This window comes from Acomys minous (assembly GCF_964271855.1).
Source record: "Acomys minous genome assembly, chromosome: 6".
NCBI lineage: Eukaryota > Metazoa > Chordata > Mammalia > Rodentia > Muridae > Acomys > Acomys minous.
The window spans coordinates 43,124,847-43,148,488 of record NC_140487.1 but is presented as its reverse complement, the minus strand read 5'-3'; the positions used below and the strand labels follow the sequence as shown (position 1 = coordinate 43,148,488).

General features: G+C 39.6%; 1 protein-coding gene across 2 annotated transcripts in view; it reads left to right on the top strand.

The window, feature by feature from the left end:
* LMBR1 (limb development membrane protein 1) overlaps positions 1 to 23,642 on the top strand; it is a 117,514-nt gene that overhangs the window by 76,340 nt on the left and 17,532 nt on the right. For both annotated transcript variants that reach the window (XM_084786955.1, XM_084786956.1), the window contains 6 exons: positions 10,339 to 10,419; positions 15,073 to 15,149; positions 15,678 to 15,755; positions 18,899 to 18,972; positions 19,184 to 19,274; positions 20,715 to 20,781. In XM_084786955.1, the coding sequence (XP_084643081.1) occupies positions 10,339 to 10,419; positions 15,073 to 15,149; positions 15,678 to 15,755; positions 18,899 to 18,972; positions 19,184 to 19,274; positions 20,715 to 20,781 (468 nt within the window). The remainder of the gene's footprint in view (positions 1 to 10,338; positions 10,420 to 15,072; positions 15,150 to 15,677; positions 15,756 to 18,898; positions 18,973 to 19,183; positions 19,275 to 20,714; positions 20,782 to 23,642) is intronic.

The window sequence follows — 23,642 nt, the reverse complement described above, 5'->3', positions numbered from 1 at the left end:
CAAATAAGGGGCACCAGAGTTCATGTCAGAGTCAGTCCCCGCTCTCCACATAACTGGAAAGAATGTCCTGTCCATTGGCTAGATCAGAGTAGGGGTTCAATGTTTACTACTTGTGTTGTCCTTGGTTAGTGCAAAAGTTTGAGCAGACCCCCCTGGGTCCTGATCCACCCATCATAATGTTCTTCTTGTAGGTTTCTAGGACCCTCTGGGTCCTATTTCCCCATCTCCTGTATTTGTCTTACCTAGAGTCCCAGAGGGATATCCTCACATCTATCCCAATCTCCCGGTAAGTGAAGACTTTCGTGGGACATGCCTTTTGGGCTAGTGCTCAATTATAAGTGAGTATATACCATGTGAGTCTTTCTGCTTGCCACTTTGGAAATCTATCTGGCACTTTCTCAGAAAACTGAGAATAAGGCTTCCTCAAGACCCAGCTATTCCACTCCTTGGAACATACCCAGAAAATGCTCCACCACACAACAAGGACATATGCTCAACCATGTTCATAGCAGCCTTATTCATAATAGCCAGAACCTGGAAACAGCCTAAATGTCCCTCAGTTGAAGAATGGATAAAGAAACCATGGTACATTTACACTATGGAATACTACTCAGCTATCAAAAGGATGAAATCTCGAAATTTGTGGACAAATGGATGGGACTAGAAATGATCATACTGAATGGATTAGATTTTCTATTCTACCCCTTTTTGTTTATATGCTAAAAAAAAAAAGAAATACAAAGAGAATCTGCTTATACTAGAGATTGCTACTTCAGAATAATGTCACAGAATACCCTGAATTACTTAAGGTTCAGAATTGTTTGTGGAAACAATTGTATGGCATCAAGCTATTTGAATTGTGTACATGCCTAAGTTGAAATGTATATTTGTTTAAAAATATACTGTATATTTTAGATAACATCTTCCCTTGTACAGCTGATGCTATCATATATTGAGACTGCCTTATCCATTGGAAAAAGTATAAGGACAGCTCAGTTACTGAAGAATGCTAAAGTTTGGGAAATTCTGTTATCTTGGGAGCAAAATATTTTCAGTACCAAACCAGTTTTTCAGCTTAAGAATAAAGCTGGGAAGAATGCCTTCAGCTATTAGTTTTCCTGAATCCAAAGACACGGGTGGGGCAGGATCAAAAAATACTCATTTGATCAAAGTTATTGGCTCTGAAGGTATTCTTACCTGTGTAAGGAAGATGAAAGGTGTTGTTTTTATTGCATGCTAGTAACAGTGTAATTTTGAACTAATTGGTGTTGAACTGCCAATCACCTGGGGGGAATGCAAATAGATACTCTTACAATTTCCTTTGAGGTAGTGAAATCTTATGTCGGGGCTGGAAGAAAAACAGAATAATACCGTTAAATTGACCTTAAATGAGCTGCTTTGTGGTTTTCTTGGAGAATCCCTTTTTATATTTTAGACTTGTTCAAACAGGTTTTTGTCTACAATTTGACTTATTGACTAGACAATGCTGACACTGAACATTTTAGGTTTGTTTTGAAATAATGATAATATAGTTTTTAGGATATTTTTATTTTTGGTGCAACATAAATTTACATAATAGTCCAGTGTTTGTTTACAGTGTGTTATAAGTACTTCATACTAGCCATTGTTGCCTTTTGGTCATTTATAATGAAAGATTCTGTCTCTCTAAGCTTGCCTTTTGCTTGGGCATTAATATTTTAGCAAGTAATGAAGGAAGGGAATGTCCTGGAAAACTGTCAATTTCAGGCAACTTTTATGAGGTCAATAGGAATGTGTTCTTGACTTTTATGTGATAGATAGTACTTACCAATCACCTTTTGTGTATCTGGAGTTACAATACCTAAAATAAAATAAAAGCACATTTCAGAAATGTGAATTGGAGTGATAGCTCCAGGGAATTGGAGTGATAGCTCATTGGTTGTTCTACCAAAGGACTTGGGTTTAATTCCCAGTCCCCACACAACAGCCTACAACCATTTATAACTCCAGTTACTGGGAGTCTGACAACCTCTTCTGGCCTCTGAGGGCATTGCATACATGTGGTGCACAGACATACATGCAGAGAAGACATGCATAGATGTAAAATTAAAAATATCACTTGAGATATTTTTCTTTGAAGAAGCATGCACTCAGTGTTCTAGATATTGTATTGAGCCGTGTAGGCATACCATAAGGTAGGCTGCTAGCTTCTTCACTTACATTCAATTTGACACCAGAAATGCTATGTTGGTAGCAAAGTTCAAAGTTCAGAATATTTATCATATAGTCTCCAAGCTTTAAATTGATTACTGGAAGTGAAATAACACTTAGATATTTTGCACTTTGCTTTAAAGATGCTTGACAATCTTACAGTGCTGTGCTATCCTTGGCAAGTATTCTTCTTTCCTTTGGAGATGCCCACTAACTTTGTAACCTAGTTGTTTCCTTTTTGTTTTGATTGTCAGAACCTCAAAACCAAGTTTCTTGTCAAACTCTGCCAGTTTTGGGTCACAGTGCCTGAGTTTCTGTGTGCTATATCTAGCCTTACTCTTGTAAAACTGTAAGTTGAATATTAACAAAATAGTGAAGCCAGGCCACCCTGGAGACAGCACAGAACCTTCAGCCAACAGGTGGCACTGTACCTCTGCTTTTAGTGATGAGTGAAAATGAGAGGGGGACAGATGGGAGACTTAGGATCTGTGACTTTTCTAGGCCTTGAATTTCCACAGTGAAACCTCTGTGGCCCAATGCTTCTTGGCGTCCTTGCTTGAGAATGATTACTGTTTGCTCTGACTAGTCAGGTTAGCCTTCCTTCTTCTGCTTCAGCTCTTTGGCTACTGGCTCTTTAGTCCCTGAGACCAAGAGTTGTTTGAAGGACCAGTTGACTTAATTAGGTGTAAAGGAAGCAACAATGAAGACAGAAAACAGAAGCAGGGGCACTTACTCAGGGCCAGTGAAGAAGAGGATCACCTAGCAAGTGGGGCCTACTCAGTAGTTAATTGGAGAGACAAGAAAGAAGTTGTACCTGTCCTCCAAAAGCAGCCTGATGTGCCAAGGAGATGTATTAGAACAGAAAACAAAACTGTCTAAAACTTAGAAAGCAAATAAAATAAATAATGCTTATCCAAAGGTGCCCAGTCCTAATACCCAGAACCTTTGAATGTGTTACTTTGCATATATGATCAGATTAAAGGTCTTGGTACTCTGTATGCTGGTGGGCTGAGTGTAAAGCTTAAAGAGAATGACCAAAGAATGGAAAATGCAATGGCAGCACACGTGGGAATGATTTGAGGCAGGCATGCAAGCCGAGGAATGCAGGTACCCTCCAAGTGCTAGAAAACACAAAGGAATGATCCTCTAGAATGCCCTAGGGACACCTTGATGGTGTGACTGTAGATTTCAAGAACTACAAGACAATAAATTAGTGCTATTTTGGGTCTTAAACTTTGTGGCAATTTGGTCTAGCACCAATAGGAAATTAATATAGTCTTTCTGAAAAATAATCACCTGGTAGATTGTAGTAGAGAAACTCTTGTGGAACACAGACAGGAGTATAGGAGAAAGTATTAATGAAATAATAAATGTGGACTACAGAGGTAAGATACTAATGTAAGCACATATCTAGATGGAGAGAAAATAACAAATGAGAAAAGATGGTCAAGTAAATAACAGGAAAAATTCAGGAGGCTGAGATTTGAGTGCAAATTCAAAGCCAGAGAGGGTCACAGGAGAGACTGCCACATGGATAGCGATAGCCCTGCTTGACCAGTGCTCTATGTTTCTGGCCCTGAACATGCATTTAAAAGATTGAAGTTTATAAGAATTCTGACTTCCAGAAATGATGTGAAAAAATGCTTACAAAAGATAGTTCAACAGGGCTGGAGAGAAGGCTCAGAGGTTAAGAGGCACTGTCTGTTCTTCTAATGGTCCTAAATTCAGTTCCCAGCAACCACATGGTGGCTCACAACCATCTATAATAAGATCGGGGGCCTGTCTGCATGATATGTTGGTGCAGTAGTAGCACAAACATTGTAGGAGTAACCAACCACTTTCTGATTGGATTTAAGGCCCACTCCAGGAGTTGGAACCTATTTATGACACTGCTGGGGTAGCCAAGAACCTGAGACTAGATGGCTACAGGCCTAGGGGGAAACCAAATAATATTGTCCTGCTAAAGGAATATAGCAATAAAATGACTCATAAATATACATACATACGTACAAACACATATATATATGTATATACATATATACATATATGAATTTGCTGTACCCATACATCAGTGTCTTGCTCAGCCACCATCAAAAGTTAGATGAGTATTGCTACAGAAACCCACAACTGAACAATGTGCAGAGTCAGAGATTTTGCAAAACTCAGTTTTAAATGGACATCTTCATTAAACCCTTCCTACTTTCTATTTTCTTTTTCTTTCTCTTTAGAAAACAAACAGGCAAACAAAAAAACAAACCAGATTCTTTTAAAAGAATAAGCACAAGAAACACACACACACACACACACACACACACACACACACACATAAAACAAAAAAATCAGAAACAGTAATACACAAATGTTACATTAAAAATGTTATTGCTTTGGCCTAAGATTGTTAATAAAAGACACAGTCTGAAATGTACTTTAAAGCTGCTAGCACTACGCTGAGCAGAATCTAAACTAATACAAATCTACTCCTAAACTATGGCAAACAAACTACTCTAAACTGAGATATAATACATATACCCCAAGCATTTGCCATTAAGATGCTCCTCCAGCCATTTCCCCCTTCCTTCTCCTACACCATCTACTATCTCCCTCCTCCCAACTGGCAATCCTCCTTCCTCTCCTCCAAGAGGTCCTGCCTTCCACTTCCTGTCCTTCTGCCCAGCTGATTGGCTAAACAGTGCTTTACTGACAGTTGTTACATCCACTCAGCATACCTACACACACACACACACACACACACACACACACACACACACACACACACACACACGAAAGTGGGCGCTCGCAGAAGACCTGGGAACTATGCAAAAGAGGAAGTGGAAAGGTTGTAAGGGCCAGAGGGGATAGATGACTCCAAGAAAACTGTCCTCCAGACACAACAGTCTGATGCACGTATGACCTCACAGAGACTGTGGCAGTGTGCACAGGGCCTGCATAGGTTCAAGCCAGACAAGGTCCCAGCCCTGAGAGGAGAAAAGTAGGTGTGAGCTTCTGTCCCGGTCCAAGAAGCCACCTCCAATTGACAAACACTTGCAAAGAAAAATTGATTTTCTCCAATGGAGTCTCACTGAGTATATTAGCCATATGTAAGGGTAGGCAGTTCCCATGTCCAGCAGTAGATGGACAACAAAACTAAACAAAAAAATGAACTCAATGGTATTTTTGTAGATTTTATTTTTGGTCTCAATATTGCTTTGGGCATTTGTCTGCCTTACTTGTCTTTCTCTTATATATTACAGTTCCAATTTTTTGTTTTATGGCTTTGGTTTGCTTGTGTGTGTGTGTGTTTATTGTATTTATTTATTTATTTTAAAATTCTGGTTTTTTTTTGTTGTTTGCCCATTTTCTAAAGAGAGAGAAAAAAGAAAGGAAAGAACATGTTGAGTTGGGAGGATGAGAGAGGTGGGGAGGATCTGCGAAGAGTTGGCAGTGTAATGTATGAAAAATTATTTTTAATATATATTTTTTAAAAAAGAGAGCTCAGTGTCAAACTTAACATTTGCAGCTTGCTACAGGCCACTAAGTATTGTATACAATTGTGAAGAGTTACACACTTTCCCTAAGATGTTGCTTACTGATTAGGGAAAAAAAATCCCAATATTCATATATTCATTTCACATCTCTGCATTGAGAACTGAATCTATGGCATTCTAACTTCTATACTGAAGGAAAAAGGTAGCATCAGTCTGGAAGTATTTTAGGAAGAAGATTTAGAAGAAGGAGTGAGAAGCACCGAGGAGGTGGTTAGCCAACATGGTTGTAAGGGCTTCACGTTAACACAGAACGTTGTACAGAAAGGCAGGCTGCATGCTGAGGCTGTTTATACTGATATTATAATGGAGACTCTATCTCAGTGAGAGAATTACAAATGAGGCGGTAAGCACTGAAGTACCCAGGGAGTCTGGGGAAAGAACCAACAAAAATCCTGTAGCTGAGGGAAGAAGGGAAAGAAGAAGTAGAGGCAAGATTTAATAGACAGTCCACAACTTTGTCCTGCCTAGAGAGAAAAGCCCCAGGCCTCTCACAGTCTAGACTGTGGGGGGCACAGTTTAGTCCCTTGATGTCACTGTTGCGCTGCTGGAAAACCACATGGAAGCTTGCTCTGTCTCCTGACTTTGAATTATGTGAAACTATTTCCTTATTTTAAAGCTACCTGGAGTGCTGTGACTTGTGGAAAGCATCCTGATAGGTACATGCCATTTCATGGGTGAGAAAAGTGAGGTTCAGAGAATCATAAACCTAAGAGAAACTTGGTTTTCTCCAAAGAGGAAACCACAATAAAAATTTAAATTTAGCAGATGGGAAAATGTTGAATTAGCCAGTTTAGCAGAACAAAAGGAGCCCATTCCTAAGTCATCTATGCTTGACTTATACTTTAGAATTCCCCAGAGTCACAAAGTGGCACCACCAGATGAGATAACATGAGCTAAGAAAGGGAGTGCTTGTTGAAAACTGTCATGAAGTGGCTTAATCTCTACACCCTTTGCCTCCATCCTGGGTACCAGGCACTTGCTCTTGTCCATCTTAGTAGAAGAGTAAAGATTACTCTCTGAGTAAAACAGAAGGTCTCTGGCCTGGTGGTCAGAAGGGAGTGCTCATAGACGAGATGCATAGGCTCCTTCCTTCTCCATTTGCACAACTGAGCTTTAATCTGCCATGGGGCTCTAGCAGTAGGGGCGCACTGGAGTATCATGAGTGGCACTCTTGTCAAGACCTCCCAGAAGTTGCCAGTTCAAGTCAGCATTTATTTCTAATGGCTTCATTCTGAAACATAAATAAATAGTCAAGACTCTAGTGTCTGAGGAAAGCCTCCCACGTGAACACAAGCAGACATGGGCATGCAGATGTGGGTGCATGGAGGAAGAATGGCTCAAGATGAACCCCCTCCCCTCAGGTGGACAAGAAGGCCATTTTCATGAGAAAGGCCAAGGCTCCATCACCTAGGACATCCAGTTGACGGAAAGGGTTCTTGAACCTTAGAAATAAGAAAACAAGCCAGAATGACAAGAATAAAGTAAAGGGTAAGAAGTAAGAATGTTAGAAACTCTTCGCTGGAGCCAGCCTCTAGCTAACACCCTCTCTCCAGACAGGGGTAAGAGAGAAAATATGGTGAAAAAAGTGTCAGGATCAAGAAATTGCTCTGATATGATATGTGAATTTTGGGATTGAAAATACTCACCTATGCCTAACTGCACAGACATGTATTCACAGCAAGAACACTGGGAACAAAGAGCCTGCAGTGTGCAGTGGCCCTGGCAAGTGGACATTCCTGGGGGGAGAACTGCTGTGGAGTTCTCATAAGACTGCTGCAACTGTAGGCTTCAAGGCTTATCTCCAGCTGGGAGCGTGCTGTTCTGCACAGTGGTTCTCTACTTTCCTGATACTGTGACCCTTTAGTACAGTTCCTCATGGTGGGGTAACCCCCAGCCCTACCATAAAATTATTTCTGTTGCCATTTCATAGCTAATTGTGCTACTGTCATGAATCGTAAATATCTGTTTTCTGATGGTGTTAGGTGACTCCTGTGAAAGGGTCACTTGGCCTTCTAAAAGGGTCACAACCCACAGTCTGAGAACCACTGTATTAGAAGGTGGATCTTAGCTGCAAGAAGCTAGGGGCATGTCCTCGAAGTCTATCTTGTCAGTGGTTTCTTCCTTTCTCTGCTTCCTGGCCACCATGAGGTGGGAAGAGTCAGGAAAATACCTCCTGACGACATGACATTAGGAAGAAGCAGGCTTTAGACAAATGTAATCAAATGTTTGAGACTGAGTTTTGTGCACACTTCATTCTGATAAGGATAAGACTTAAAATTCACTGAAAACTAAGACAGTGTGGAAAGCTGATGCACCGCGTATCCTGAATGCAGTTACAGTATTTTATTGAATATAATTAGGGTAAATTGGCGGTAGAAGGCAGACTGAATGGGGTGGGCTACTTAACTTAGCACATCATCTTTTTCCAGGGCCTGCTTGCCTTTTCTCTCTGAGAAAGCCACAGCTTTGCAGTTTTCCTTCTCCCTTTCCCCTTCCTGAAGAAGGAAGCATACCGCAGCTTTCATTCTGGAGTCTAGGGACTTAAAGGCCCAGATGATTGGGTCAGCTTCTTCCTGCCGTCCTGTGTTCATCAAGGTTCCAGGGACAGATGACTGAAGGAGTCTCGAGCATTCTTTATTACATGTCATTCTGCCTTTAAAGAATGCTTTTTTATTTCTATGTTTCAATGAAGAAAAGATTGACATAGAAAGAAGTTGGATTTGGTTGGACTGTCCTCTCTGATGGGGAAACCAGTGCAAACCAAAAACTCAGTGGGTTTATTACATTGAGTTGAATATCAGGCAAGGTTCTTGCCTATAGCCAAACAAGGAGGCAGGTTTAGTTAATCTGTGTAGGAGCTGTCTTTGTAGAGGAGCAATATTGAGGCTGTAAATAATCCCGGGTAGAAAGCTATGGTGGACATTTCTACACTCACAATCAACATTTCCCATGATGCTTTGTGGTTCTTGATATGGCAACACATCGTCACTCAAGACTTCATTCGTTCAGGGCTTTCTCTGCTCCCCATACTTCTGTGACAGAATTACTGACACTGGGGCTTCATCAGCCTGGCTTCTCTGCATGCTTGCATATGTTCTTTTATTAATAGTTTTCTTTATTCTTGAGAATTTTATACACGATCAATGCATCTGCATCACTGCCCCTCTCTATCTCATCTCCTCCCATTCTCCCAAATCTATGAACTTGTAAGTTATTATTGTTATGTGTAAGCACACACTCATGCACAAATGTGTATATAATCTACCGAGTGCACTTAGTTTTGCTTGTATATGTATGTATCCAGGGCTAACCTTTACTGGAAATGGTCATTATGAAATGATAAAATATATGATCTATAGGAACATGTAACAGTCGTAGAGTTGTAATAAGGGAGACCCTCAGCAGCCAAATACACATGTATATTGAAAACAATCCCTTCACAGGAGGAAACCTAACCTGGCACATTTGTGTCTGAGATTTCAATTTATCTGTTTCAGAATTTAAAGATCAAGCAGAAAGAATAGGCAGATCCTATACATAGACCACTGGAGAAAAAGGCAGAAAGTAGGAATGGAGGAAATCCACATGAGAAACAGGAGATGTGATCTGTTGCATTTAGGAAAATGGACATTTAAGTAGCTTATCACTTTGGCAAAAATTCAACAGTTGGTCACACCCAGTGCTAATGATGATATATAGGATTTTTCAAAAGTTACTGATAGCAGTTGAAACTATTACAATAATTTGAATTATTATAGTACATAATAATTTGGGAAATGGAAACTTTAAAAAGCTCTTGAAACTGTAATGGCCTACCACTCGAAGTTTGAAATTGGTCTCACAGAAATAATAGAAGCAAAGGAACGGGAGATGCTAGTGTTCACCAGGATATTGACAAGTGCAGTAATGCTGAGTGAATTTGCAGCACATGCAGCTTGTGGCATGCACACTCAGCTACTGGGACATGCTTGTTGATAGGCAATAGCCAGCAGTCAACTAACTGGTTTGGCATTTGCATAAGAACTTGCATGAGTAAGGAAACTATATGTAAGAAAGAAGTTAAATATGAATGTGAAGGAAGCTGTGGAAACACCAGCCACACTGGTGATAATTGTCTTCTTAGAGAAGGTCTTGAGTCCTTGCATTTGCTCTGGTAATCACGTGAAGAAAGATGATATAATAGATCAAGTAAGGAAAGACATTTTCCTAAGAATGTTTTTCAGTCATCAAGAGCCTTGGTTGCTCTAAATCAGCAGTTCTCAACCTTCCTAAGCTGTGACCCTTTAGTACAATTCCTCATGCTGTGGTGACCCCCAACCAGAAAATTATTTTCATTGCTACTTCATAAGTATAATTTTTCTACTGTTATTAATCATAATGCAAATATCTGACATACAAGATCTCTGACATGCACCCAGAGGGGGCATGACCCACAGGTTGAGAGCCTCTGCTCTAAGCAGTGAGCTTTTGCATGTCTGATAGCATCATGGGTTCTTCCCAGCTATCAGTGAGTTCCAATGTTTTGTATTTTAACCTGTGGTCCCCCTGCTCTCCAGCGTTAAGGCCTTCACTGCTACTCTTAAAAATACTTTTGCTTTGATAGGGCTGTCTTCATCAGTGGAATACAACATAATGGAATTGGAGCAAGAACTTGAGAATGTAAAGACCCTTAAGACAAAATTAGGTACTGTACTTTTTTTTTTCTTGGTTTATTTGTTAGTCTTGGTTAGTTATTAAGACTGTAAAATAGTCTTCAAATATTTGAAAATTTATGAAAACTTAGTTTGTGTTAAAATATTTCTGTGTTCAGAGTCATTGTCTTTGTTTTGGAAAACGGTAGGTATATATTTTCTGAAATTACTTTTTTAATGCTTTATATTTTTTACATGAATGAATGTTTTGTCAGCATGTCTGTGTGGTATCTCTTAGAACTAGAGTTGGCAATGGCTGTAATCATCTTGTGGAGGTGGGCAATGAACTTGGGTCCTTGGGAAGAGCAACAAATGCCCGAGCCATCTCTCCAGCCTGGGAAGTTGCTTTTCAAATATGCTAATTTTCAAAGATGTTGGGTTTTTATGGAGTTGATGCACACATGCCACACAATGGGTTTGGAAGTCAGAGAACAACTTGCAGGAAGAAGGAGTAGGTTCCTTTCTTCCACATGTGGGCCTTGGCAGGCTGGTGGCAGGTATACTTAGTCAGTGTGTCATCTTGTTAGTCCTGCTTGCCTTGATTTTGAGAAATAATATGTGAAAGGCTTCTCTGTCAATGTGATTTTTAAAGAGGCCTTTTTTTTTTTTTTGGTTTTTGGGTTTTTGGGTTTTTGGGTAAACACTGATACAAGGTAGTTTGATTGTGATGTGCCTTTATGTGGTTTTCATGGTCTTTGGTTCATCAAGTTTCATGGATTGGGGATTTGTACTTTTCATTTAACTTGGAGAAATTTTGGTGGTTAATTTCTTCAAATACTTTTCTCTTTTTGTTACCCTTTTCAGGGACTTCAGTTATTTGCAGGTTGGCTGTAGCTCAAGACTGACACACTCTCTCTCTCTCTTTTTTTTTTTTAAATCTTTTCTCTCTATGTTTGGTTTTGGATTGTTTCTGTCGCTATGCTTTACTCATCTCAACCTCTCTTCTGCAGATCAGAGCTGTCTGTAACCCCAACTGCGGCGTTTTGTTCTCAGACACTGGTTTTCAGTTTGGCTTGGGCCTGTTATCCTCATGCGGTTAACTGATACTGTTCAATCTGTTCTTCCACCTCTGTGTGTGTGGGACTGTAGTTATGATTCGCCCCCCCCACACCGTGTGTGTGTGTGTGTGCGCGCGCGCGCGCGCGCCTGTGTGCTCATGTGTATCTGTGTGCATGTGTATACCAGAGGTTAATGCCAGGCTCTTCTTTGATAGCGTGTTTTTTGAAAAAATTTTTTCATTGACTCTGTAGCTTACTGATTTGTCTACACTGGCTAGCCAGTAGTCCCCAGTAACTGTCCTATCTCTGCCTCCTCAGCTCTGGGATTGCATGCATGTATCATTATACCAGGTTTCCTCATGAGGATTCTAGTCATCAGACTCAGGCTTTCATGCTTGCACAGCAGGTACTTTACCAGTCAAGCTGTCTTTCCAGCCCCTCTGAGAGCTGTGCTGGCTGTCTCGTGTTTGGTCAGTTTGACACAAGCTAGTTCAGTGATTCTCTACCTTCCTAAATCTGCAACCCTTTAATACAGTTCCTCATGTTTAGTGACTCCTCCCCCCCCCCCCAATCATAACATTATTTTTGTTGCTACGTCATAGCCATGATTTTGCTTCTGTTACAAATTGTAATGCAAATATTTGTGCTTTCTGGTGGTTTTAGATGACCTCTGTGAAAGGATTGTTCAACCCCTAAAAGGGTTTCAACCCACAGGTTGAGAACTACTGAGCTAGAGTCATTTGGAAAAAGAGAACCCCAATTGAGAAAATTCTCCCACTAAATTGGACTGTGGACATTTAAAAAAAAATAATTGATGTGGGAGGACCCAGCCCATTTTGGATGGTACCACTCTTAGGGAGGTGGTCCTGAGCTGTGTAAGAAAGCATGCTGAACACCTTGAAGAGCAAGCTAGTAAGCAGCATTCCTCTGTGGTCTCTGCATCAGTTCCTGCCTCCACACTCCTGCCTTGCGTGATTGTTCTGACTTTCCTTTATAACAATGGACTATAACTAAGCTGAAATGAACTCCTTTCTCCCTAGGTTGCTTTTGCTCATGGTATTGTAAATCATAGCAATAGAAACCCAAAGTAAGACATGAGTACTTCTAATATCTTTGTCTGTGAATTCTGACATCTTTGTTAGCTCTTGATAAGTTTCAAATGATTGGTTTTGTTTTATAGTATTGTTTTTATTATATGTTCTTTGCATGCCTGGCAATTTTTGATGGGAAAATAGGCATTTTGAGATTCTGGAGTTTTTGCATCCCTAGGAGGAAAAAAACTTTGGTTAGGAGTGCCTGTAATGGATTCAGTTACCTGGCTCTGAAATCTTGTTAGGCTGGACCAGAGCGGTGCTGCTCCAGGGCACCTGCTCCACTGTGTGGCATCTCTCCTTGTGGCCCATGCAACTGTAGGTCACTGTTCAGACATGCTTGTCTTGAGCCATGGACTGTGTCATGTCTCAGGTAAATATCTAAGTTGAATACCTTTGTAGACATTTAGTGTGCTTTCTTTGTCCTGCAGTGTCATCTCTGAGACTTATGAGTCTTCTCAGACTCATATTTCATGTTTTCAGGGTAGGAATGGTTCCTTCTCCCAGCACTATGTTCTGGAAACTTTCAAGATGGTAAGCTGGGTCATTTAGGTTTTTATTGTTTGCTGTTCCCCAAGGCTGTTGTTTTCTCATGATCAGAAGTCCAGGGTTCTGAACATTTGTGTATGTGTGCGTGCGTCCCCCCCCCCCCCCCCGTGTGCCTGTGCACACACATGTGCACACATGCTTATTCATGCCTGTCTGCTTGCCTGCTTTTCTTTCTCCCTTCTCTTTCTTTTGTGACTGTGGTGTGATGATTTCTTCATTTGGGAAATTGTTGGTCATTACAGTATTATTATTGTTATTTTTTTCTGAGACGGAGTTTCTTTGTGTAGCATTGGCTGTCCTGTGTTACCATTTAAAAAAAATCTGTCCTATTGTCTCTGATTTCTTCAGAATCTAGTTAAACACACACTTGACTTTTCCTCATTCTTTTATCTTTCTTTTCTGTGCCCTAGTATCTCATGCTGTTTTCGAGACTGTTTCCCATTTTAGTTTCTCCTAGCTGTGCCATAACTGTTGTTTAAACTTTTTATTGACTTTTTTTGAATTTTTAATTTTAGTTACAGTATTTTTCATCTCTAGGGTTGTCATTTGGATATTTTCATTGGTCCAGATTATTTGTGAGTTTGGTTGTTTTGTCACTTATTTAATTGACTATCAATTAAGGCCTCTTTCTATTAAGTCTGTGTGTGGACCAAATGAGGGTCTGTTTCTTTTTCCTCTTTGCCTCTTGGTAATGTTTGACTTACTTCTGGATATCAAAATTGTAGAACTTGGAGGATATTTCCTCTTTTGGGTAGGCTGTTAGAGTCTGTTTATTTTCCTAGGGTATTTCTTTTCACTGGTGCTGAGGGAAAGCCAGAGTGATTTGACTCTACTTCATGGTGAACTCCAGATTGGGTCTGCAGCTTTGCTGGGCTCCAGGGTTCTTAGTTACATCTCTCCATTGTTGTTTTCATAGCTTTTCCATTACAGAAGTTTTGAGGAGGAAGGAATCAACAAAGCAGGCTTACTTCTTTATCTGTCCCCCACCCCACACCAGGGATTTTGCCCTCTCAATGTCTAGCTGCTTTGGTAGCTCCAGGCTGTTTGGTTTGGTCTCCTTGGTTCTGTTGGGTTCCTGAGAGTTTCTCCTTAGCATTGCTGCTTTTGCCTCTTTTACAAAAATAAAGGAAAAAAAAATCCTCTGTATGTGCGTGTGCGTGCATATCTATTTGACTATGTGTGCCACATGTGTGCAGGTACCCACAGAATCCTTGGAGCTAGAGTTACAGGTAGTTGTGAGCCACATAATATGGGTGCTAAGACCCAGACTCAGCTCCTCTGGGTGAGGAGGAAGTGCTCTTAGCTGCTGAGCCACTCCAGACACCTGCCCTTGTCTCTTGACTTCCCTTGACTTCTCAGACTTGTGGGTTCATGCCAACTCCACATTGAAAAAGGATGCTGGGAAAGGATGCCCACAGGAAGGGCTCACCTCCATCTCCTCACACATCTCCAGCCTCTTGCTTTCCTTATCTTGTTACTCTAATATATCTATAGACTGTTGTGATGTGTTCCTCGTTGTTCATGTGCAAGTTAGAAGGGGATGTTTGCTGATGTATACTTATGTAATGTATATGTATATAGACTTTGGAAAACAAAGTGTTCAGCTTTGGGACCCAGGACTGGAGGGAATTGTCATTCATAGTCCTTCATCCACTCAAATGTCTGTTGATATCAGTACATTAATGTGTGTCAAGCACACGTGTCATTATCCTAGAAGTGAGCTATTTATTAACAATATATTTCCTTGAAAGCAAAACTGTCTTTACCAAGCTGAAATTTAAACCTCATGGGATTGAGCTTTTAATTTAGTAAGCTGATTTTAAGTGGATTTTTATAGTTTGTAGAAGAGAATCACAAACAGTTGATCTTAAGATTTATGTTTTTCAGAAAGCAAAAAAAAAAATGTGTACTGGTTATATTATAGTGAGATATGATGACAATATGAACCTGGAGAGAAATTTTGGAAGTTGCTGAAATCTCTATTTTATTTTGTTTTTCTTTCTGATAGAGAGACGAAAAAAGGCTTCAGCCTGGGAGAGAAATTTGGTGTATCCTGCTGTTATGGTTCTACTTCTTATTGAAACAGTAAGAAGTTATTTGCTGGCTTGAATAAAGTGTATTGTCTTTAGTGTTCCCCTTAGCCAAGCCCTTCCCAGTAAATTGGGTTTCTACTAACAGAATCACAATATGTCTGTATTTCAATTTGTAAAAATCCAGCAGAGCAAAACCGGGAATGAATGACAATTAGATAAGTCTTTAAGGTTGCACTTCCTCATGCAGCAGGAACTACAGGTTTTGCTTGAGGAGAATTAAGAAAACAGAGCATGGTTGCTGCTCCAAAAGCTGCAGGGGTCAGATTTCTTTCTGAGATGAGCTGTGGTAGAGCTCACCCCAGTAGAGTCTGGAGCTATGGGCTTCTCACTGAGAAGTCTGCACAGTAAGTTCATCTTCTCTCTTAAGCTTTGAAATGAAAAGCTACAGAATGTTTGGAATTTGTCTGGAGTTCTTGTATATACTCATTATATACTGTCCCCATTCTAAAAGACACATGTGATGTGTATTGTTAAAAGCAGTGTTTGGAACTGAAACCTGACAGCTCCCTTTCTGTTGCAGTCCATTTCTGTCCTCTTGGTGGCGTGCAATATTCTTTGCCTACTGGTGGATGAGACTGCAATGCCAAAGGGAACAAGGGTAAAGTTGAATGCATTCAAAAGTCTTTCTAGATGTGTGTCTGAATATTTTGTGTAAGTTCATAGAAACATCTTTCCGGATGTAAACATTTCAAGCCCTGTGAATTTCTCTGAATAAAGAGCTTCCACAAACATGGTCATCGTGTGTGTGTGTGTGTGTGTGTGTGTGTGTGTGTGTGTGTGTGTGTGTGCATATATGCTGATATCTACACACACACATGCTTTGGTTTCTAGGGCATTATTTTTCAAGTATGGGTTATTTATAGACTTCATTATAAGACTTGATGTTGATTTTTAAATTTTTATTTGTAATTTAAAGAAAATGCATGGTCTAAAATAGTGATGTATAAAGAACAGATTAGCTAGACTTAACAAATATATTGTATATCGGAAAAAGTGGAGGGAATTGTGTGTCAAAAGTATCACACGTATTATGGAACTCTCTTAAAATGTGTGGTTAATGGAGGAGAGTCCAGATGCACTTTGCTCATGAGTTAATTTTTATGTGATCTACAGATGATTCCATTGGTCGTGGTGGCACCTAAGAGACTGAATGTTTGAGTTTGAGTTCAAGGCTAGCCTTGGCTACACATGAAGACTCTGTCTCAAAAATAATCCCAAATTGGGCTGGAGAGACGGCTCAGCCGTTAAAGGCTAGGCTCACAACCAACAATAACCCCAAATTTACAAAGTTGATTATTTTATTAGAATCAAGCAGTTACCATATTTTAAATATACATTATATTAAGATATCCATCATTAAACATGTATAGTTGACATACTACCTCTTGTCATTCTTTGTAGTCCTCTTACCTGAGCCTCCTAAGTGCTGAGGTTCCAGATTTATACCACTCTATTTACCTCGCAAGGTTCCAGGTGTCTGTAAAGTTTGGAAATACTCCTTTTCTAGTGCTTGTGGGGTGTGTGTGTGTGTGTGTGTGTGTGTGTGTGTGTGTGTGTGTGTGCGCGTGTGCACCTGTGCACATACACATACATATATATACACACATGGGCATGTGTGTTTATGTTTTGGGACAGGATCTCATGTAGCTCAGCCTTGAAGATCCTCCTGTTCCTACCTCCTGAGTACTGGGTTTATAGGTGCGGGCCACCAGACCTGGCAGTTTCTGAATATAGAAAGTGGTATTTGATTGACATTTTGAAGTTCGTTTTGTTTTCCTAAGTCAGCAGCTTTTCCAATCCTTATAGTGGTGACTTTAAAACTCTCCTGACTTGCTGTGTCACATTTCTCTCTGAGCAAGAAGTTGCCATTTTTTCTCACAGAAAAAAGTCAGTCCCAGTCTTAATTCCTTTCCTTTCATGAGATGAAGAAACCTGCTTTTAATTTCTTCAGCCATTTTCTTGACTTTGCTATCCAGCAGCATGTCTGGGACCTCCTGCCACCTTTTATTACCCTTGTTTTACTCAGCAGCTCTCAGTGGAGTGCCTTCTGCACAGGACACTCTAGCTTTGTCTTTGTCTTTGTCTTATATCACAATCCCAAACCATGAAGCTGCTCCCGTGACTTCTGTTGGCTCTCACTTCACTGTAATCGAGCAGAGCAGCAGGGTGCATTTTGTGCCATCCCTTACTGCACACTACAGTGACCTATGTAGGTAATTTACATTAGAGTATATATAATGTGCAAAATGTCATCTATTATTTTATATTTTATTAGGCTGATTATATTTTGTTTTATCTCTGCTGTTGTAATTTAAGATGACCAGGGGAATGGTGATTGTCTTCAGAGATTATTCTTTAATCTCTAGCTGTAAGCTTTGAAACTATTTTTCCTACTTTAGTAAAGAGTGATGTTTACTGTCAGTATTTGAACACTATTTGTTCTGTTTTATCTAACTTCTTGGTAAATGTAGGTCTTGAGATTGGGCTAATATTTATGAAAATTTATACACTGCTTTTTTTGTTAAAATTACTTTAGTTTTTAATTTTAAAAAAAGTGCTACCAATCACACTTTTGTAACTGAATTATCAAGGAAAATTTGGGAAAAGAAAAATGGTTATACATTGCTTTATTTATAACTATATCTTAAATTTGATAGGCCTTATAACATAATTTTTATATGTTGCTTCTCCCTTTGATTATATATTATTCTACTAAAAAAACAAAAACAAAACAAAAATCTCCCCAGAGAGTAGGCCCGCAGCTCATCTGGGCACAGGTGAGCAGTTCCCAAGGTTGCAGGAGAACTGGCACTGAGGGCATGAGAGCAAGTGAGCCATCCCAGTCCCTCATCAGCTGCAGAACTCAGGAGAGTGGCTCTTGCACCTTGCCTGGGCAGCATAGTAGAGCTGGCTCTGGTGCCATAAGAGAGCGGTGAGCTGGGCTTGCCCCTTGCCTGGGCAGTGCAGGAGGAGAGCTGTCAGGCTTACCAACTCAACTGCCACCCAGGCCCAAATTTAGGGCTTTGAGTTGGCCCACCCCAACACCTACCCCACCTATGAACTCTGGAGTGTGAGAAGGAGCTGGTCTTGCACACCAAAAGCTGTAGGATCTTCATGACACAGGGCAACAACGGGATAGCTGTGAGGAGTCCTGGTGAGGACCCAGTATTGACAGTGTAGCAGAAGCCAGAGGCCTCGAACCAGACCAGTGACTCATTGCAATGACTCATTTCAAGTAAAGATGTGTGGACAAAAAAGTATACTATGGGACATACTGTGACATTCTGTAGCTTCCATAGTGGGATTTTTTCCCCCCTCTTCTTTTTGGATCGTAGGTTTGCTGAAATGAGTAGGATTGGGAGTGTAATGTGAAATTCACAAAGAATCAATAAAAAGGTTTTTTTAATTAAAAAAATAAATAAAGTAAAATAAAACCTAAGTAAAAACAAACAAACAAACAAACGAAACCTCCCCAGAATGTCTAAGATGTTTTTCTCAGATAGCAGATTATTCCATTTTATAGCAGTAATCACAATGAAATCATTTTGGCAAGTGACTTGAAATACATTTGAGGTAAACCAGGTTATTTTTGAACTGTTAAAATTATTACCATGCTGGTGAATTTGTGACGAAGTCATTTAGTCTTCAGGGGATTCGTGTTGTCTTAAGGTGTTAAGAGTTCCTAATTCAATTGTCTTGTGTAATGGCATCACTGGATTCTGAGGAGTGTCTTCCCTGCAGGGGCCTGGGATAGGAAGCGCCTCTCTCTCCACTTTTGGCTTTGTGGGAGCTGCACTTGAAATCATTCTGATTTTGTATCCTTTATTCAGCTGAATGTTATGTCTGTTAACAAGTTTTCTGTCTAGTTTCTGGGACAATGGTAATTTACTAAGACACTTGTCTAGAAGGAAAAACAAGCCAGTCCCCCTCAAACTTCTGGCTTTTTGTTTTGTTTTGATTTTCCCGTGGGCTTTAGACTTCGAGAAATGTGCATTCCCTTGGAGAGGTTTTCCTTCATTCTCACAGCTATCTCATGGTGTCTTCTGTTGTTGGTTTCTATAGCCTCAGATTTTTTGGAAACTTTACACCCAAGAAGGATGACACAACTATGACAAAGGTAAGGTAAAGTCTTAGGTGCTAGTGGTCTTTCTTTTGCTTCCAAGACAAACAAGTGTTTTAGTTAGGAATCACCCTGAATGGCTCATCTAGGGTGATAGGTATTTGTAAGTAGCAGACACACAAAGGAAGATTTTCAGCATGCTGAGTGAGTGGGAAAGGATGTGCTCTGTGTAGCTCTGTGTAATTTGGACTGCGTCCATTCACTTGTAAATGCACAGAACTATAGAACTTGGTAACTAGCTGTGGAAGTCTCCTGAAAGGACCCCTTTTCCTCTTAAAGAAAACGTATTGCTAATGAGTAACTTGGACTGTGCTGACTACTTCAGGAGCTTGTTTGAAAGCTGAAGAGCTTAGTTGCTACAAGTAGTAGACACAAAGTATTTCAACTTTGAATAATTAAAATGAGAAGGAAGAGCTCTGTTCAGAGACAGTGCAGACTGAGGCTAATTTGACTTTTTACAATGTACCACTGGCTCCAGAACAATAAAAGCTGGAACCTTACATAATAAACGGATCTTTGTAAAATATTCTCACAGGTTGCCTAAAAAGAATGGCTAAAAGCTGTTGGCCTGTTTCCCCTTCTATTATATAGTCTATATTTACAGCCCATTTAAGTGTGTGTGTACGCTCACACTTGTATGTATGTGTGTGTATGCTCTAAATATAAATTTTATATACAGCATATCTATCTGTCTGTCTGTCTGTCTGTCTATCTATCTTATCTATCCACCCTGTATCCAGTTTAGGTGATTAGAAATACTAATTGGTGTTTTCAGTGCCTCTTATTGAACGTGAAAGAGTTTTTGTTTTTAGTGGTTTCACATCTAAGAATTGAATCTTATAGTGGTTAAATAAGTCAAAATAGATATTATATAAGAACTTGGCAGTGGGGCTGGAGACATGGCTTAATGGTTAAGAGTACTGGTTGCTCTTTCAGAGGAACTGAGTTCAAGTTCCAGCACCCACACAGCAGTTCACAACTGTCTGTAACTCCAGTTCCAGAGGATCTGCGACCCTTGCACAAACATGTAGGCAGAATACCAGTGCACGTAAAAATAAATAAATCTTTTAAAAAAACCAACAACAAAAAACCAAAGAACTTGGCAGCAGTCAGCCTTTAAGATGTAGTCAGAAGTCCAAAAGCATTCTTTTTTTATTTCATAGGCAATGCTTTTAAATCAACAACTATATCAGTAATATAAAATGTCTGATTTATGTATTCTATGACTGTATATCTGTACTTACATGTATTTTGTGGAATTTGTAGATAAAACTTTAAATGGAAAGTCTGGTTATGCTTAAATTCTGCGCCAATGGTAGTGTCACTAAGAAGTGGCAAGTGCTCTGCGTATCTGTCTGCATGGTAGCTTCCCGGAGTGCTGGGAGCGGGCTCTCTGCCCTGCTGTTTCACTGTGCACCATCCTCTCTCTGTCCACAGATCATTGGGAATTGTGTGTCAATCTTAGTCTTGAGTTCCGCTTTGCCTGTGATGTCAAGAACACTGGGTAAGTTTGACTCAGAAATGCTTGTTAAAAATCCATGTCTTTATAGATAGCTTTATTAAATTACTTTAACTTTTGCTTTGTGAATTATTTTCTAAAAATTACCTTTAAAATATACGTTTCCTACATTATTCTATACTTCGTTTGTGTATAGGGCCATACCAAAGCAAGTGCTTAAAAAAACAAAAACAAAGGCCATTTATTTTTTAAGCACTTAAAAAATTCCTTTCCTAAACAATAGACTTTTTTTTCCTCACCACATTAACAAGTTAGCCTCTTGAATCTTTTAGTGAGGAAACTGTGACTTCAGAAAAACACTTAAAAAGAAAAGAAAGACATGTTAATGCCTAGAAAATATTAAAACAAATTTTCATATATGAAATATATTTCCAAATGTATCATTTAAAGTGTGCTTTTTAAAAGTAGAAATTTATAAACTTGTTTTAAGCTGCTGTGCTCATGAGAATAGAGCTGGGCACGATGCTGTGCAGTCCCTGGGAGCACACACCAATTCAAAGGACACTTTAGTCCTGTGCTCTCCACTTGCCTGCCAATCATAGCATTTCCTTACATTGTCAGTGTACTTTTTTTTTTTAATTTTAATATTTTAAAAGTAAAAGAGAGAATTCTGTTTGTCACTGAAGTAGTTGAGTCATAAGTCATTTGGCCTTTTTTATAAAGCACTGTTCTAGACTGTGTTCTTAGCTAAATATTTTAGGCAGTGGTTTCCTTTAGGCAGTTCTATATAATTCTCTAGTCTTAGGTTTTAACTTTGTAAATTAATGTTTAGAAAATGACCGACAGCTTCCATCTGTGAACTCCGTCCCTGGCTTCAGTAGCAGTTGTAGGCCTGAGGCTTGCTCTATTCCAGGCACCACCTCCAATGCTGACAAGGTTCATGCCATCAGTGTTGCATATGTGTCAGGAAGTGGGAGCTTTGTAGTTTTCTTCATAATTTTTATAAAGTCTTCTGTGTTTTAATAAAAAGTAGAATTAAAGCATAAATGTGAAAGAGACCTTGATCCTGCAAGCTGTTTAGTGAGGATGCCTCTTTCGTGTTTGGTTGGTAGGACACATCTGCTTGTGGTGTGCAAATCTTGAAACATGAAGCATGCACATTAGTGCTGTCATTTGAAGCTAATTGCCACATCTGTTAGGACTGTTCAGCAGATAATGGTAGTGATCAGCCACCTTTCCATTTTACACCTATGCAAATCTTATTTATTGTGTTTTGTTATATAAGAGTAATTGATAATTATTAATGTATTTCAATTTTGTGGGAGAAAATCACCTGCTGGGTATAGGCTTAATACAAAGAAAACAAATTAATGGCAAAATTTACTTTTTGAAGCCTGACAAATTAAATTCCTGAGTAGTTTGCCATAGAGATAAATAAAAAGAAAAAAAAACCCGATGGAACAATTAAAATGCAGCTGAGAAGCTCTTGGACCCAGCTGTCCAAACAGGATTAGTGGAGTGCGCTGCGGTACAGTGAGTCATGTGGCGCCGTGTAAGACAGCGGCATGCACTGCAATGCGTGTTATGCCCAGTGGCACTGAATAGATGAAAAGAGTAAATACGTTAAACAGATTCATGGAGGCTTTCTGCAGTATTAAAAAAGCAAAGTTCTAGACTAGAGATAAAGCCTTATTTTAGTATTATGGGAAATGCAAACTAGAGAGTTACTTTGTAATTCTTCTGTTAACGCTTTAGGATCGAGTCTTTGATTTTAAGAAGGTGAGATACAGATGAGTGTGCCCCTGCTGAAGAGCAGGATTGTGGTGCACCAGCTGAAAAGCTTGAGAGCAGAATAGAGGATGCATTAACCACATCCCTAGCTGTGAAAAGTTCCCTTTCCTTGCCTCTCACAAGGAGATCTGACCTCCTTGCTCCTGTGAACTCAGTCGACAGCATCTGCCATTAGGAGAAATGGGGACACTGCAGAACAGAATATAGAACCAGCAAACAACTTTTCTCTGTCTCAGTGATAGTTTGGTGAAGAGGGTGATTTCAGTTGTGAATTGAAAGTACACTGAATCCAGAGTAGCATAGTTAGTTTGATGATACGGTTGCTTAAAAAAAAGAAAATGCCCTGTAGCTGTTTTCTTTTAGAGATCTTAGGCTGCTATTGTTGATGCAGTCTATAGCTCAAGGTTATGTGACATAACATGCTCATTGAGGCATTACTCTCAGATAGCTTATTACATTTGAATGGGGAAATGTATTCATTGAAAAAATGTCTACTAAATAACTTAATAAGCTTATCATTTACTACAAAGAAGTTGTGAGGGTTACTTTGAGCAGGCATTTTAGTCAACGAACTAATGTAGTTTATTGTATGTAGCAAATGTAAGATTTTTACATTCAGCCCTTTAAAACCCGTAAGAGCATTTCTGTGCGTCTGATGATCGAATGCATTGTTCTGCTGTGTGGTCAGACTTTGGTTATAAAGAATCCCTATTTTGGCATAGTGGCTGCTCTTATCTTAAGTAATAGATTACTGTGAAATTTAAAACAGTCTGAGTGTGACTAGAGGAGGTGGTTGTATATAATTTGGTATCTCCAGCTACTCGTCATCTGAGTCCCTAACCTGTCATCTGGCAGGAGATTAGGTGGATTATTCTCTTTTGTTGCATCTTGAGGCAGGGACTTTGTTAGAAATAGCTGTTCTTGAAGAGGCTGTACTTGGCTAAACTGTTATTTTTTACTCTGGGCTTTTACTCTGGGCTTCAACTGTTTGTGTTGTGTTTGCTATAAGATAGAAGCAAGTGATGTTTTCACAGATATTCATCAGTGGCAGATGTGAAGCAGAAGTGTAATTTATATATTCTAATTATGGTATCTAATTATGGCAAAAGTAGTTT